Source organism: Hordeum vulgare, chromosome 7H, assembly GCF_904849725.1.
Source record: "Hordeum vulgare subsp. vulgare chromosome 7H, MorexV3_pseudomolecules_assembly, whole genome shotgun sequence".
Taxonomy (NCBI): Eukaryota; Viridiplantae; Streptophyta; class Magnoliopsida; order Poales; family Poaceae; genus Hordeum; species Hordeum vulgare.
The window spans coordinates 25281016-25298707 of NC_058524.1; the positions used below are offsets into that span (position 1 = coordinate 25281016).

Here is a 17692-nt window from a genome sequence, read left to right on the forward strand (position 1 = left end):
TTCTACCCCAGTACGCATCGGTATTCTGATTCGCGTCGGTGATCGGGTCGATGCTGACGACCTTTCATGCTTCGGCAAGGCACTCGGCTTCCTTTGACGTCCACTTGACGCGTGGTTCGGCTGGCTTGGCGTTCGACGTCCACTTTCTCTTCCCCCCTTCTTCTCCGGCACTGGTTCCGGTTCCACCTCGACCAGCTCTTCCTCCCCTCCTCCTCCTTGACGTCGTCGAGCCCGTCATCAGTGTCGTCGGCGGTGTCCATTGTTTCATCTTGCACGCTGAAACCCGGCTAGGACGCGGCGGCGACGAAGCCGCTCGTGATGATCTCGTCCAGGTCGGCGTCGGTGTGGTTAAACTGCAACACGGAAGTGGGCGCGAATGGGAGAACACCACGGTGCAGAGTCGGCGCAGGCGAGGCTGCTGACGAGTACGTCGGTGGCAGGTAGATGTACTGGGTGTTGAGGCCGGCGTTGAACGCGGGGAAGGGAGTACGCGGGTCGTGGCTGAAGCCGGTGGGGGCGGGAGGGGGGACGCTGCATTGAAACTGCCATGCGCGTCACCGTTGGAGTAGCCACGCGAGGGTACGTACCCCCAGGGCGGCATCGGCGACGAGAGGTTGGCCGACAACGCAACGCCCTGTCGGCCCTTCCATGCGACTTGCGGGTTGCGGCTGGGTCGATTCATCATCCCGACGCGGGACGCCTCTTCCTAATCGACTGCGGCCGCCATCGCCGCGTTCCTGATCCTCTTGACGTCGAGCCTCCTCCGCAGGTCTGTTGTGACCACCTCCCGGTGCTGGACATCCGCCCTCCAGTCGGCGTCCGGAATGCCCGCCGGCCTAGCCATCGGCTTCCTCTGCTTTGGCTGGCTGGAATTGGCACCGGTGGCGGGGCGAGGGAAGGTGTACTTCTTCTTCGGTGGCATGGCGGCTTGATGGTAGGAGCGGGAGAAGAATGGCGAGAGGGGGGGAGGGGGATGGAGGGAAAGGTAGGAGAAAGGGGGAGAAAACAGCGGGAATAGGCCCAGCTGTCGCCGACAGCGCGGACCCACTTGACTTTTCGCTTCGGCCGATGCTCCCACGCGCCCCCGGGGGGCTGGGTTCGGCTCGGATACGCCTGCTGTTATGTTGGCCCAAACCAGCGCTAAATAAGGAGTTGAGGATGCGAGTAAGCCGATTTTTCGCCGCACGGGCTAAAAAAGGCGCCCTGAAGGGCTGTTGGGGTGGGGGCGAGCGCTCTAATGCTTCACCAAATATCAGCATTTGTTCTGAAGTAAGCAACCAGAGAAGCATCACTGAAATTGCTGATCCCATCCACATACTAGAAAAGACGAGGCAGGACTCCAAATCTCAACAGGACAAACAACAGCATTTCCCGGCAGAGAAATGCAAAACAAAACATAATACATCGGTCAAATCATAGCAATCTAACAACAGCGCCAAATGCCAGCAGAAAATCGGTTGAACACAAATCCTGCTGATCACAAAAGCTGAAGGGAAGAAATACCCAACACTTCCAAGATCATATCACCAAAGTACCAGTCTCCTTTCTCCCATAAAAACAAAGTTTGTAACTTATTCCTAAACCCAACCCTGGTAGTGTTCAAATTACTTGCCACTAGTAACAATCAGAGACACAATGAGATTCCCAAATATGTATATGCCTGATGAAAGACATGTCGATGCGGTAACCAATACCCGTAGCGGTCCGTCCCAGGTGTGACAGTTAGGTCGGGTCCTGGCGATTTGGTTTGGCGATTGCAAAGGCGACCACATCTGTTGTGGGTTCCAGGCAGAATAGGATTTGGAACCTGAACCTTCCCCCCAAAATACGCATGTTTCTTTGGAGACTGGCGTATAACAGCCTGCCTTTGAGGATGAATATCAAAAGCAAGCATGTTGAGCTGGATACTAGATGCCCGCTATGTATATATGCGTCCCGACGAGGATGGCGGACATCTCTTTCTTAAGTACAAACTAGTGAAACAAGTCTGGAGAGGCTTACTGATCGAGGACATCAGGCTGAACCTCCTGCAGACAATCATGACACTTTTGTTTTCAGTTTCTGTACCCGATTCCTGTAATAAGGTTGCACATAACCTGGCTTCGTTCGGATTCAGAGCAGGAGTACCTAGCTCCTGGTGTATGGACATGTATTGGGGATGTAGCTCAGATGGTAGAGCGCTCGCTTAGCATGCGAGAGGTATGGGGATCGATACCCCACTTCTCCATTACTTGTTTTTTTTCAGTTCTGAATACTCTAGAGCGCCAGTTCTCCTACTGTAAAGGAAAGAAGCATCACCAAATGAGCGCATCTGGTGTAGTGGTATCATAGTACCCTCCCACGGTACTGACCAGGGTTCGATTCCCTGGATGCGCATTTTTTTTTACCTTTTTCAAATCGCTCAAATTACTACCAAATTTATTTTTGAATGTAGACAATTGTAGTCATGGTGAAACTGTCAGCATGTAAGCTACAAATCTTCATCCCGATAAAGATGAACTGTGAATTACCAGTGTTTACCTTGTCGATGAGCTGGCCAGCACCAGCCTTCCAGCAGACCATATATAACACGCTGAAGAAGATACTAGCACAAATCATGGTCACAGAAGCAGCAAAGACCCCATTTAGCAACACTTTTTCTCCCACCTGTTGAAAGCCAATCAACCAAAGTTCATAACTTATTCCTACCCAGTTGCCAAAATCAGCAGGACCAAAGTGTGCACTCAACATGAAAGATCGAAATATTATCAGCACAGAAGGGACTATCTAAACTAAAACTGCTAACCATTTCAACGACCAAAGTGCAACCACTCCATAGTAACAACAAGAACTGAAAGTAAACAGGGGTGAACGTTGCAGAAGTTCTATATAGCATAGATGCACCATGGTTTCAAACATTAACATGATGTACATCATATAACAGTCACAATATAGCATAGATACATCGTTCCCGCAAAAGAAAAAAAAGAAAAATTCTTCCCCCTTCGCTGTTGTCAAACTTCACATGTAGGAGATACAGTGTATCTTCCTACTACAAGCCTTGGGCCATTAGAAATCGGAATACTGAAAATCAGTTATGCTATGACTGTATGAAATGCACCGAGAACTATATTTTGATTGGTTTCTGATGATAAAAATCGGTTGTGTTCCCCCCTGCTCCAGAAGAAGCAAAGCACCGTAATAAGCTGATCCATATGGATATACTGTTGCTATAATTTAGTTCTAGTACAACTGGATAGGAATAGGTCATATAATAACTCTGATAGATGGCAACTCATATAACTAACTATAATGAATTCATATCTGTAGGCCAGTGTCAAATAGAAAAACAACATAATATGACATGCTACTTTTTGCATGACCCGTAAATTAGCGCAAAACATATATGTTTCAGTAAAAAAAAACTGTTCGAAATCAAGTTTCAAGCACAAGATGCAATAATTTTGTCAGTTAATAATTACGCGATAAATACGATAACCAATTTTTGGATTATTTTGCTTACACAGGTTTGCCTAAGCTAGATGGGAATTAATTGGACTGAAATGCAACCACTCCTTAGTAACAACAAGAACTGAAAGTAAACCAGGGTGAACATTGTAACAGTTCTATATTTTTTTTCAAACATTAACGTGATGTACATCGTATAACGGTCACAATATAGCATAGATACATCGTGTAACTCTTCAGTCTGCAGTTAAGAAGACTTCTTGCTCCTTCGTTGTTGTCAAACTTCACATGTACTAGGAGATACAGTGTATCCTCCTACTAGACGCCTTAGGCCATTAGAAATACGAATACTGAAAATTAGTGACGCTATGGCTGTATAAAATGCACGAGAACTTTATTTTTAATTGGTTTCTGATGATAAAACTCGGCTGTGTCAATAATTTCGTCAGTTAATAATTGTCGCGATAATACGATAACCAACTGTTGGACTATTTTGCTTACACAGGTTTGCCTGAGCTAGATGGGAATTAATGATAGACAGATGGATTGAAAGGAGCTGCACAACACACTATCAATGATAGACTTGGAGGGACCATATCATGGTTAAGTAGCTCGAAGAGCGTCAATTAATTTTGTGTTCTTCCTGAAATGGAAGATCAGTACAGTGTACACCATTTGACAACCTCTTCCACAAGTTGCAATTCACCAATGGAGCAACAAAGTAGCACTGCACGGCTTGTGTCCCGTCTAATAGCATCAACAAATGTAGAAGAGTTGTACAATCTTGCAGTTACTTTCAGTCACTATCTGTCAATAACAAATGGAATCAAACTAGTAATCCGTAGCATCGGTTTCTTCCATGATCTATAACAATCCGTGGCACCTATACGGCATTCAAATTCACATCCCTCCCATCAAAATCTGCGTGCTACAAACAGTTTGAAGGTACAGTCGTACCTCCGATTAAGGAGCCTGGATTGAACAATCCTTCTGTACGATTTCAGCTTCTTGCTGGCTTTCGCAACACAGCGGAGAGGTAGGTTGATGTCGATGCGCCGCCGGCCTTCTCTCCGACGACCCACTTGAGCTTCTTGTAACCAAACCTCTCTATGAGCTTGGCAACCACTCGCCTCCTCTCCTCGCTCTGGCACAGGTAGCTGTCGATCCAGAGCAGCCCGCCGGCGCGCAGCACGCGGTCGACGTCGAACATGAAGAACTCCAGCGCCTCCGGCGTCGCCGCCTGCCCCATCGCGGGCGCCCCGGCCTCGTCCAGCGCCGCGGTGCCGACGTGCACCAGGTCGAACACCCCGTCGTAGAAGGGGAACCGGTGCGCCGGCGAGAGCAGGAGCGGGAACAGGCCCCTTGACGCCACGAACTCGTTCATCGGCTTCCCGGCGACGTCGAGCACGGATGTGACGACGGTGACGCCGCGCTCCCTCATCCGGGCGGCGAAGTTGGCCGCGCCGCCGGCGACGTCGAAGCCGATCCGGATCTTGGACGCGCCCAGGCGCAGCACGTCGTCGACGAGGAACTCGTGGCCGCCGCGAGCGGGTGCGACCCAGCGGCGGTGGTCGAGGCCCATGCCGGAGGCCGGGAGCGGGGCGCGGGGCCCACGGGAGAGGCACCGACGGCGGGGCAGCGGCTCGCAGCCCTTGGAGACGAGGCGGCGCGGGAGGGTGGCGTTGCGCGGGCAGGCGGAGTGGGGCGCGTAGGACATGAAGGCCGAGAGGAGGGCCAGCGCGGACGGGGAGCGGAGGCAGGAGGCCGCGACGGAGGCCGGCATGTGGGTGAGCCCCGTCCGCGCGTCGCGGCCGAGCGGCAGCGCGTGCGGGGTGAGGAAGAGCAGCAGCTCAGGGGGCAGGCCGTCCGGGAGGCGGGCGCCGGGGGAGGAGGAGGCGCCGCCGATCTCGAGCGCGATGGCGGCGACGTGCGCGGAGAGGTTGGAGGAGGAGGAGAAGGGGGCTGTGGTGGCGGGGTCGTGGAGGGGGGAGGGGGCGAAGAAGGCGAAGAAGGCGAGGAGGTTGGTGGAGAGGAGGGAGAGCAGCATGAGGAGGTTGAGCGGCGCCGGGGAGCAGAGGCAGGAGAGGGGCCCGCCGTGCCGGCGGCGGGGCGCCGGCAGCTTCAGGGACACCGACCCCATGGCGCGCCCCCGAGAAGAGGGAGGAAAGGCGGCGGCTTTTAAGAGCTCGGCTAGTGGGAACTCCGGCACGGCGCGGCCGGGAGGGATCTCCGGCTGCCGGCTTGCTCAGCGAGAGCGAGAGCGAGTGGAGTGGGGGGACTGGGAGTGAGATAGCGATGGCCGAGGGGAGGGGGTTGTCGTTGTGTACGACATCCGGTCTCGTAGATACCTTAATTTATTTGTGTTATTCCAAACACAGTACATACTAAGTACATTTCTTTATAAAATACTCCTACATCAGGTTCTAGGTTTGGCCTAATTCAAATGTTTTATAAACTTTGGTCGAGTCTATAAAAATAAAAATACAATAAAGCTAAAAATCTGACATCTGATTTTTAGAGAAAAGAAAAAGGACTCATGGTGGTGCCGCGATTCTAGCGGGCCGGAGCTGCCAGAGGTGAGGCACGACCGAAGGTGCTCCTATCCTATGGGACGGAAATCCTATAACCTGGGTCGCCCACGCCCGATGGCTGGACCAAGTCAGGCGCTTGACGCGTGGCAGAAACGAATCTCAAAGCAGCGGGGCTCATTTATTCCCCAATTCAGCTACCAAATCCCTATTCTCATCAGACCAAATCATCCCTGAACGGTTCATCTACCTGTGAGCGTTTCATCTCCATGCCCCTTTTCCTCTCGCTGTGACGGAACGCCAAGATGGCGATCGACCTTGAAGACGAGGGTAGTGCGGCAAACGGCAGCCAAGGAACAGACATGGAAGCCTCTCCGCCGGATCAATCTCTGCCCACCGCTCCTCCACCGGTGGTAAGTATATTTTACATCTACAGACATACAACCCCTGCTGCACAAATCCTCTTTTGACTGATTTCATACCCTCACAGCAATCACCACGGGAATACCCAAACTTTCCGTTGGATGAAACCAGCGGTCAGCCAAGGGCGAGGAACACACCAAGGAATGATTTTGACCTGCAAGATGGAGATAATGTAAATAAGGTTCATAATATTTATGTTCTTGCAATAAGTTATTCAATAACTGAAAATAAAGTAACACATGGTTGCAGGCTAATAATCAGGATACATCATCTGAAAATAGTGTTCCAACAGTTGGGATGTTCTTTCAATCAGAGGAAGAGGCATACAAGTTCTATAATTCTTATGCCGAAGCTAATGGATTCAGCATTAGGAGGTGCCACAGAAAGTACAGAGCAGATGGGACATTAGCTTCAAGATATTTTGTTTGTAGCAAATCAGGTGTGAAGGCTACTCATCTAACACATGTAACCAAGAAAGAACAAGCTACTTCGAGGACAGCTTGCATGGCTCGTGTTCAATTCAGCATCACTCGGGAGGGTATTTGGAATGTTCAGAAAGTTATACTCGATCACAATCATCAGTTGGTAAGTCCAGATAAAAGGCACATGCTTAGATCTCAACGTCAACTTTTAGACGCTGACCGCCACATGATTAAACAAATGAGGACAACCGAAATTAGACAATCTGAAATATATGATTATTGTGAGCAATTGTATGGTAAGGATGGTGTACCCTTCTTGCAAATGGATTGCAACAATTACTTGCGAAGTGAGCGCATGAAGTATTTAGAATCCAAAGATGCAGAAACACTTATGGAGTATTTGAAGAATAAGCAAGTTGAGGACCCTTCATTCTTTTATGCCGTGCAGCCAGATAAAGTTGAAGGAAGAATAATGAATATCTTTTGGGTTGATGGACAAGCTATCATGGATTATTCTGTCTTTGGGGATGCTATTTCTTTTGACACCACATTTTCAACAAATAAGTTTAAAATGCCATTTTCTCCGCTTGTTGGTGTTAACCATCACAAACAGACTATTCTTTTTGGTGCAGCTTTGCTATATGATGAAACCGCAGATTCATTTGAGTGGCTTTTTAGAACCTTCCTACAAGCTATGTCCGGTAAGCAGCCTAAAACCATATTCACTGATCAAGGTGCGGCCATTATAAAGGCTATTGGAAATGTATTTCCAAACACACGCCATCGTCTTTGTTTGTGGCATTTGTATCAAAATGCAGCTAAACATCTAAGTCAAGTAATCAGTGATCATCCTGAATTTCTTAAAGAATTTAAGAGATGAAGATAGATCAGTGGCACACTTTGAGAATAGATGGCATGGGCTATTGGCTAAATACCAGGTTGTGGACAATTCATGAATGAACAATTTGTACAAGGAGATTCTTTTAGTGCAGACATGACGACCACTCAGAGGAGCGAAGGAATGAATAATGTGTTCAAGAAAAGTTTCCGCAAAAGACTATGCCTCTCAGAATTTTTATAAGCATATGATAAGTGCACCACCCGTCTTCGTAGGAAAGAAAAAATATGAAGACTACAAATCACGCCATACCAGCCCAGTACTTTGCCTGTCTGACCTACCTTTGTTGAAGATTGCAGCTGAATCATATACTAGGACACTCTACTCTGAATTTGAAGAGGAATTCAAAAGGCAATTTAATTTGGCATGTGTTTTGCTGGGCACCGAGGGCACAACTAGCACTTACAAGGTGACATCCTTCCAGTACAAAAACGATGAAGCTACAGTGGCTTTTAACCCAAGTACTTTGGAGATATCTTGTTCATGCAGATTGTATGGTTGCATAGGTATGTAATATATGCTCATTGTGCAGGAAATATTAAGCATGCTCATAAGATTTTCACCTGCTGCAATATTCTGCCCACTGCCCACTACTTCCCCTAATTTGGCATCCTTCCAAATGTTTTAGGTATATTATGCAAGCATGCTCATAAGGTTTTCACCTGCTGCAATATTATTACACTACCAAGTCATTACATATTGAACAGATGGACAAAATATGCAAAGCAAGAAATATTTACATCCAAACAGAATATTAAGGACAACCTACAATACATGTTTGCACATACTTCTCGAAAGATGATGTCACTTGCATTGAAGTGTAAGAGTTCAAAGGAGGTTCTTGGGTACCTCAATGATGGTATTGATAAGTTGGCTTTGGAAGTGGGCGATTTACTAAGCAAGATAAATTTGGATGAAGTTGAGGACCCTGAAAGTTCTGCTGAAAGTGGTGAAGATATTGCAAAAACATTGGTTTCATTTGAAGCTCCCGAGCGAATAAAAGGTCGAAAGGAAAAAAGATCAAAAGATGTGCTAGAGAGAGCAAAGAAAGGCAAGAAAGAAGGTACATTTCCTGTTATGTGTGATTAAGTGGCTGGTTCCGATCACTTTTCTAACTTATTGTATATACACACAATGTGCAGGAAAAACTTCGAACCATCCATCAAAGCAATCAGTACTTGTTCCACCTAGAGATGAAGCTTTTGAAGTTGATTGTGCTTATAATACAAATCCACAAACAACCATGCCATTAGGACAGTATCAGCCAGCCTTAATTCCACATATCCATGGAGAATTTACAAGATTGTTGTTTGAGGTTCATGAAGATAGCACAACACCTCCAGCGGCTCGCCAATTGGATTTTGGCGAAGATGCTAGTACATCATGGTTTCGACAGTAATGTATCATGTTGGTGCTAAATGCTAGTTAGCTGGGCATGTCAGCTAATTATTGTTATTTAATTATTACAACATAACACTGAAGCCATCTTTTGATATTGATACATGGTGCTTATGTCCTCATGTTGCTATCTGGATATTGGTGAAAATACATTGCCATATTTGTCAAATCTTGTGCATTTGTCTATTTTGAGTTGGCAACTGATGTATTTGGATTAATCCTGATCACCATTGCTCTGTTATGTTAAGTTGCCAAAACCAAATGCCACAAGTGTGAGAATAGTGCTGCAAATAGCACAACTTTTTATTCAGAGCGTTCATCAAATTCTTCCATACAAAAGAAGTGGAATATTCTGTAGGAGCGGGGAGTAAGATTCAGAAGAAAAATAATAAAGCATTACTATCCACTCCTATGTATTTCAGTCCAGTTCAGTTCTTGACACTGTCTATTGCTAACTGAAAGTCTGACACAGGACAGTCCAAAGTCACGACAGTCCTGGTCCTATCGTGCAAGACGGCCAGCTGGGGCAAGCAGTGGAGGCCGTCCGTCGGCGGCGCACAGAGCGAAGACGTCGAGGAGGGCGGCCGTGGCTAGCTGGAGCGCCGGTGGTGCCGCGAGCGACGGCGCGGGGAAGGAGTTGCGCCGCCGGCCGCGGAGAAGGCTGGTCGTCGCTAGCTAGAGTGTCGGTGCTGCTGCGAGCGACGGCGCTGCGAAGGAGATGGGACGCAGGGTCGTGGCCATGGACGCCGAGGAGAGCAGCGAGTGCAGGCGAAGAATCACGGCAGCGCGAGAGCGGTGCTGATCTTGTGGAGAAGACAACGTGAATAAGGATTTGGTAGCTGAATTGGGGAATAAGTGAGCCCTGCTGCTTTGAGATTCGTTTCTGCCACGCGTCAAGCGCTTGACTTGGTCCAGCCATCGGGCATGGGCGACCCAGGTCGTATAGGATTTCCGTCCTATCCTATGCGCGCGTCTTCATCAACGCCCACCACAACGTGGTGGAAGGCGGTGACCAGGTCTCGTCGACGGCTCCTGGTTTGCGATCGAGTGTCGACGGCGGATAAGGCCGCGCTTGGATTCCCATGTTTTCCTTCCATACACTTATAAAAAATGCATGCATATCCGTATCGCTTCTGGTCGAAAATTAGGTTAATCCTGTAAATTACACTTGTAAAACTAATCCAATCCAAGCATGGCCTAAAGCGGTTGCATGCGTGGTGCTGTCACGGTTTTTCGGAGGGCCGGAGATGATGCTCGGAGGTGCCCACATGAAGATGCTTGTGCGCGCCATCAAGAGCACGACACGAGTTTAAGCAGCTATACTGCACCGTTCGTCGGATCCTCCATGTTGCCGCCCTCTCTCCACCCTCCGACAAAAGGGATCAACACTTCGGCAAGAAGTGAGAAGAAGAAACGGGGCTCACCTGGCCAGAAGACGACGCGGTGTATGGTGCAATCTCGTCAACCGCCTCAATCTCTAAGTGCACCTCGTAGAAGAAGCGTGATTGGAGGAGCGATGATCGGAGGAAGATCGATGACCCGAGAAGGAGCGATGAACTGATGAGGAGCCCGCGAGAAGAACAATCGTTGAACGGAAGAAAAGGGAGGCAGAAAAAAGATGAATGCCTCAATGTTCAAGATGGGAATGGCTCGGGTCGGTCACTGTTCAAATTCGAAAAATGGTTTTGGATTTTAATAAAATGTTATAAATTTCAAATAGATGCCGTTTTCAAAAGCATTTATAACTTCAAACAATGTTCGGGATTTTCAAAAAATGCTCGGTATTTTGAAAAATGTCCTATATTTAAAATAATGTTTGATATTTTAAGAAAATGGTCGGTGTTTTCAGAAAATGTTCTGTATTCGAAATATTTTTTGAAATATAAATTTTTTGTTCAATTTTTCAAATAAGTTCATGTTTGAAAATTCTTCTTAAATTTCTAAAAATGTCCTTATTTGGAAAATGTTTCAAATTCAAAAAAATGCCGCTCTTCAAACATTGTTCATAAATTTACGGAATGTTCTGGATTTAAAAAAAAACTTCTGGATGTTCAAACATTATTTTTATTTTTCAAAAAATTCTTGGTTTTCAAACTTTATTCTCAAAATTCATAAAATGTTCGTGTTTACAAAAAAATGTTCGTGTTTCCGTAATTTTTCGGGATTTTTTAAATTTGTTCTCACGATTCAATAATTGTCCGTGCTTTAAAAAATTGTTCAGGGTTTTTCAAAATTGTTCTCCATTTCCAAATTTTTTTGAACATTCAGAAAATGTTCGTGTTTTCAAAAATTGTCTATGCTTCAAAATTTGTTTAGAATTTTTCAAAATTGTTCTTGATTTTAAATTTTTTTCTCAAGATTGAAAAAATGTTCGTCTTTACAACAAGTGTTCACGTTTGTGAATTTGTTGAAGTTTTTTTTAAATTATTCTCAAGATTCGAAAAAAATCTGTGCTTTAAAAAATTGTTCCCGCTTCCAAATTTGATCAGGGTTTTTCAACATTTTGTCCATTTCAAAATTTGTTCTTCAGATCCAAAAAAGTTCGCACTTCAAAATTTGTTTAGAATTTTTTAAAATTATTCTCAAGATTCAAAAAATGTTCATCGTTACCAAAATTGTTCGTGTTTATGAATTTGTTCAGTATATTTCGAAATTGTACTCATTTTCAAAATTTGTTCTCAAGACTAAAAAGTCATCCGTGCTTTAAAAAATTGTTCGCGCTTCCAAATTTGATCAGGGTTTTTCAACATTTTGTCCATTTCAAAATTTGTTCTTCAGATCCAAAAAAGTTCGCACTTCAAAATTTGTTTAGAATTTTTTAAAATTATTCTCAAGATTCAAAAAATGTTCATCGTTACCAAAATTGTTCGTGTTTATGAATTTGTTCAGTATATTTCGAAATTGTACTCATTTTCAAAATTTGTTCTCAAGACTAAAAAGTCATCCGTGCTTTAAAAAATTGTTCGCGCTTCCAAATTTGATCAGGGTTTTTCAACATTTTGTCCATTTCAAAATTTGTTCTTCAGATCCAAAAAAGTTCGCACTTCAAAATTTGTTTAGAATTTTTTAAAATTATTCTCAAGATTCAAAAAATGTTCATCGTTACCAAAATTGTTCGTGTTTATGAATTTGTTCAGTATATTTCGAAATTGTACTCATTTTCAAAATTTGTTCTCAAGACTAAAAAGTCATCCGTGCTTTAAAAAATTGTTCCCGCTTCCAAATTTGATCAGGGTTTTTCAACATTTTGTCCATTTCAAAATTTGTTCTTCAGATCCAAAAAAGTTCGCACTTCAAAATTTGTTTAGAATTTTTTAAAATTATTCTCAAGATTCAAAAAATGTTCATCGTTACCAAAATTGTTCGTGTTTATGAATTTGTTCAGTATATTTCGAAATTGTACTCATTTTCAAAATTTGTTCTCAAGACTAAAAAGTCATCCGTGCTTTAAAAAATTGTTCCCGCTTCCAAATTTGATCAGGGTTTTTCAACATTTTGTCCATTTCAAAATTTGTTCTTCAGATCCAAAAAAGTTCGCACTTCAAAATTTGTTTAGAATTTTTTAAAATTATTCTCAAGATTCAAAAAATGTTCATCGTTACCAAAATTGTTCGTGTTTATGAATTTGTTCAGTATATTTCGAAATTGTACTCATTTTCAAAATTTGTTCTCAAGACTAAAAAGTCATCCGTGCTTTAAAAAATTGTTCGCGCTTCCAAATTTGATCAGGGTTTTTCAACATTTTGTCCATTTCAAAATTTGTTCTTCAGATCCAAAAAAGTTCGCACTTCAAAATTTGTTTAGAATTTTTTAAAATTATTCTCAAGATTCAAAAAATGTTCATCGTTACCAAAATTGTTCGTGTTTATGAATTTGTTCAGTATATTTCGAAATTGTACTCATTTTCAAAATTTGTTCTCAAGACTAAAAAGTCATCCGTGCTTTAAAAAATTGTTCGCGCTTCCAAATTTGATCAGGGTTTTTCAACATTTTGTCCATTTCAAAATTTGTTCTTCAGATCCAAAAAAGTTCGCACTTCAAAATTTGTTTAGAATTTTTTAAAATTATTCTCAAGATTCAAAAAATGTTCATCGTTACCAAAATTGTTCGTGTTTATGAATTTGTTCAGTATATTTCGAAATTGTACTCATTTTCAAAATTTGTTCTCAAGACTAAAAAGTCATCCGTGCTTTAAAAAATTGTTCGCGCTTCCAAATTTGTTCGGGGTTTTTCAACATTTTGTCCATTTCAAAATTTGTTCTTCAGATCCAAAAAAGTTCGCACTTCAAAATTTGTTTAGAATTTTTTAAAATTATTCTCAAGATTCAAAAAATGTTCATCGTTACCAAAATTGTTCGTGTTTATGAATTTGTTCAGTATATTTCGAAATTGTACTCATTTTCAAAATTTGTTCTCAAGACTAAAAAGTCATCCGTGCTTTAAAAAATTGTTCGCGCTTCCAAATTTGTTCGGGGTTTTTCAACATTTTGTCCATTTCAAAATTTGTTCTTCAGATCCAAAAAAGTTCGCACTTCAAAATTTGTTTAGAATTTTTTAAAATTATTCTCAAGATTCAAAAAATGTTCATCGTTACCAAAATTGTTCGTGTTTATGAATTTGTTCAGTATATTTCGAAATTGTACTCATTTTCAAAATTTGTTCTCAAGACTAAAAAGTCATCCGTGCTTTAAAAAATTGTTCGCGCTTCCAAATTTGTTCGGGGTTTTTCAACATTTTGTCCATTTCAAAATTTGTTCTTCAGATCCAAAAAAGTTCGCACTTCAAAATTTGTTTAGAATTTTTTAAAATTATTCTCAAGATTCAAAAAATGTTCATCGTTACCAAAATTGTTCGTGTTTATGAATTTGTTCAGTATATTTCGAAATTGTACTCATTTTCAAAATTTGTTCTCAAGACTAAAAAGTCATCCGTGCTTTAAAAAATTGTTCGCGCTTCCAAATTTGTTCGGGTTTTTTCAACATTTTGTCCATTTCAAAATTTGTTCTTCAGATCCAAAAAAGTTCGCACTTCAAAATTTGTTTAGAATTTTTTAAAATTATTCTCAAGATTCAAAAAATGTTCATCGTTACCAAAATTGTTCGTGTTTATGAATTTGTTCAGTATATTTCGAAATTGTACTCATTTTCAAAATTTGTTCTCAAGACTAAAAAGTCATCCGTGCTTTAAAAAATTGTTCGCGCTTCCAAATTTGTTCGGGTTTTTTCAACATTTTGTCCATTTCAAAATTTGTTCTTCAGATCCAAAAAAGTTCGCACTTCAAAATTTGTTTAGAATTTTTTAAAATTATTCTCAAGATTCAAAAAATGTTCATCGTTACCAAAATTGTTCGTGTTTATGAATTTGTTCAGTATATTTCGAAATTGTACTCATTTTCAAAATTTGTTCTCAAGACTAAAAAGTCATCCGTGCTTTAAAAAATTGTTCGCGCTTCCAAATTTGATCAGGGTTTTTCAACATTTTGTCCATTTCAAAATTTGTTCTTCAGATCCAAAAAAGTTCGCACTTCAAAATTTGTTTAGAATTTTTTAAAATTATTCTCAAGATTCAAAAAATGTTCATCGTTACCAAAATTGTTCGTGTTTATGAATTTGTTCAGTATATTTCGAAATTGTACTCATTTTCAAAATTTGTTCTCAAGACTAAAAAGTCATCCGTGCTTTAAAAAATTGTTCGCGCTTCCAAATTTGATCAGGGTTTTTCAACATTTTGTCCATTTCAAAATTTGTTCTTCAGATCCAAAAAAGTTCGCACTTCAAAATTTGTTTAGAATTTTTTAAAATTATTCTCAAGATTCAAAAAATGTTCATCGTTACCAAAATTGTTCGTGTTTATGAATTTGTTCAGTATATTTCGAAATTGTACTCATTTTCAAAATTTGTTCTCAAGACTAAAAAGTCATCCGTGCTTTAAAAAATTGTTCGCGCTTCCAAATTTGATCAGGGTTTTTCAACATTTTGTCCATTTCAAAATTTGTTCTTCAGATCCAAAAAAGTTCGCACTTCAAAATTTGTTTAGAATTTTTTAAAATTATTCTCAAGATTCAAAAAATGTTCATCGTTACCAAAATTGTTCGTGTTTATGAATTTGTTCAGTATATTTCGAAATTGTACTCATTTTCAAAATTTGTTCTCAAGACTAAAAAGTCATCCGTGCTTTAAAAAATTGTTCGCGCTTCCAAATTTGATCAGGGTTTTTCAACATTTTGTCCATTTCAAAATTTGTTCTTCAGATCCAAAAAAGTTCGCACTTCAAAATTTGTTTAGAATTTTTTAAAATTATTCTCAAGATTCAAAAAATGTTCATCGTTACCAAAATTGTTCGTGTTTATGAATTTGTTCAGTATATTTCGAAATTGTACTCATTTTCAAAATTTGTTCTCAAGACTAAAAAGTCATCCGTGCTTTAAAAAATTGTTCGCGCTTCCAAATTTGATCAGGGTTTTTCAACATTTTGTCCATTTCAAAATTTGTTCTTCAGATCCAAAAAAGTTCGCACTTCAAAATTTGTTTAGAATTTTTTAAAATTATTCTCAAGATTCAAAAAATGTTCATCGTTACCAAAATTGTTCGTGTTTATGAATTTGTTCAGTATATTTCGAAATTGTACTCATTTTCAAAATTTGTTCTCAAGACTAAAAAGTCATCCGTGCTTTAAAAAATTGTTCGCGCTTCCAAATTTGATCAGGGTTTTTCAACATTTTGTCCATTTCAAAATTTGTTCTTCAGATCCAAAAAAGTTCGCACTTCAAAATTTGTTTAGAATTTTTTAAAATTATTCTCAAGATTCAAAAAATGTTCATCGTTACCAAAATTGTTCGTGTTTATGAATTTGTTCAGTATATTTCGAAATTGTACTCATTTTCAAAATTTGTTCTCAAGACTAAAAAGTCATCCGTGCTTTAAAAAATTGTTCGCGCTTCCAAATTTGATCAGGGTTTTTCAACATTTTGTCCATTTCAAAATTTGTTCTTCAGATCCAAAAAAGTTCGCACTTCAAAATTTGTTTAGAATTTTTTAAAATTATTCTCAAGATTCAAAAAATGTTCATCGTTACCAAAATTGTTCGTGTTTATGAATTTGTTCAGTATATTTCGAAATTGTACTCATTTTCAAAATTTGTTCTCAAGACTAAAAAGTCATCCGTGCTTTAAAAAATTGTTCGCGCTTCCAAATTTGATCAGGGTTTTTCAACATTTTGTCCATTTCAAAATTTGTTCTTCAGATCCAAAAAAGTTCGCACTTCAAAATTTGTTTAGAATTTTTTAAAATTATTCTCAAGATTCAAAAAATGTTCATCGTTACCAAAATTGTTCGTGTTTATGAATTTGTTCAGTATATTTCGAAATTGTACTCATTTTCAAAATTTGTTCTCAAGACTAAAAAGTCATCCGTGCTTTAAAAAATTGTTCGCGCTTCCAAATTTGATCAGGGTTTTTCAACATTTTGTCCATTTCAAAATTTGTTCTTCAGATCCAAAAAAGTTCGCACTTCAAAATTTGTTTAGAATTTTTTAAAATTATTCTCAAGATTCAAAAAATGTTCATCGTTACCAAAATTGTTCGTGTTTATGAATTTGTTCAGTATATTTCGAAATTGTACTCATTTTCAAAATTTGTTCTCAAGACTAAAAAGTCATCCGTGCTTTAAAAAATTGTTCGCGCTTCCAAATTTGTTCGGGTTTTTTCAAATCTGTTCTATGTTTCAAATTTTATTCTCAAGATTCAAAAATTGTTTGTGCTTTAAAAAATTGTTCACGCTTCATAATTTGTTCAGAATTTTTCAAAATTATACTCGGTTTCAAAATTTGTTATCAAGATTCAAAAAATGTTTGTGCTTCAAAAAATTGTTTCAAGCTACAAAATTTGTTCAGAATTGTTCTCGGTTTAAAAAATGTTTTTAAGATTCAGGAATGTTCGTGCTTTAATTTTGTTTTGCGCTTTCATGCTTGCTCTTCGTTTTAAAAAATGTTCATGTTTTGTATAAATGATTGGAAAAATTTAGCATATGTTCTTTTTCATAAAAAAATTTGCTTTTGCAATTTTTCTTTGTGTTTTGGTAAGATGTTCTTAGGGTTATTTAAAAATTATTCAGGAGTTCAAAAAATATTCCTGTTTGTCAAAAAATGTTTGCCAATTTTCGATTTTTAGTAGTTTTAAAAAAATATTTATGTTTCTATTTATTTTCCTATTTATTCTCACTTTTTCTTTGCATTTTGTTTTTTTAAAGGAAAGAAAAGTCATTCAAGGGGGGATATCGTGAAATAGTAAGTTCTTAAATAGTGTAGCGATGCGTTATTGTTGGCATGTAGTGACTTGCTCTGGTGGATATCAGCGCTTGTGGTGGAAGTCGACGTCGTTGGTTTGATTCCTCGCTCCGCTTCAATTTCATTTTTGCGATTTTTACGCTGCAGACACACTTGGCGGCGCTTCTCAACGGGCTGGTCCAGCCGCGCGCCTTCTGTGTGCGTCGTGCTGGCTTATGGCCGCAAAAGGCGGCACATAGGAGGTCCGTCCCAGCTAGGACAAGGCACAAATCGTGACAGGATATATATATGGA

The 17692-nt window shown here is 40.6% G+C and overlaps 1 protein-coding gene and 2 non-coding genes across 3 annotated transcripts; 2 read left to right on the forward strand and 1 right to left on the reverse strand.

Moving 5' to 3' along the window:
- Positions 1-1521: 1521 nt before the first annotated feature.
- LOC123412277 (probable methyltransferase At1g29790) lies at positions 1522-5697 on the reverse strand. Its single transcript, XM_045105226.1, has 2 exons — positions 4405-5697; positions 1522-2646 (listed from the first exon to the last, which is right to left on the reverse strand). Exon 1 carries the CDS (start codon positions 5585-5587, stop codon positions 4448-4450), a length of 1140 nt encoding a protein of 379 aa, XP_044961161.1. The 5' UTR covers positions 5588-5697; the 3' UTR covers positions 1522-2646; positions 4405-4447.
- TRNAA-AGC lies at positions 2155-2227 on the forward strand. The gene has a single exon. It is a non-coding gene; the product is annotated as a tRNA-Ala (tRNA).
- TRNAG-CCC lies at positions 2306-2376 on the forward strand. Its single transcript has one exon. It is a non-coding gene; the product is annotated as a tRNA-Gly (tRNA).
- Positions 5698-17692: the final 11995 nt, after the last annotated feature.

Bases quoted from the DNA above. Each gene is read 5' to 3' on its own strand.
- LOC123412277 (XM_045105226.1), bottom strand. From the start codon at position 5,587: ATGGGGTCGGTGTCCCTGAAGCTGCCGGCGCCCCGCCGCCGGCACGGC.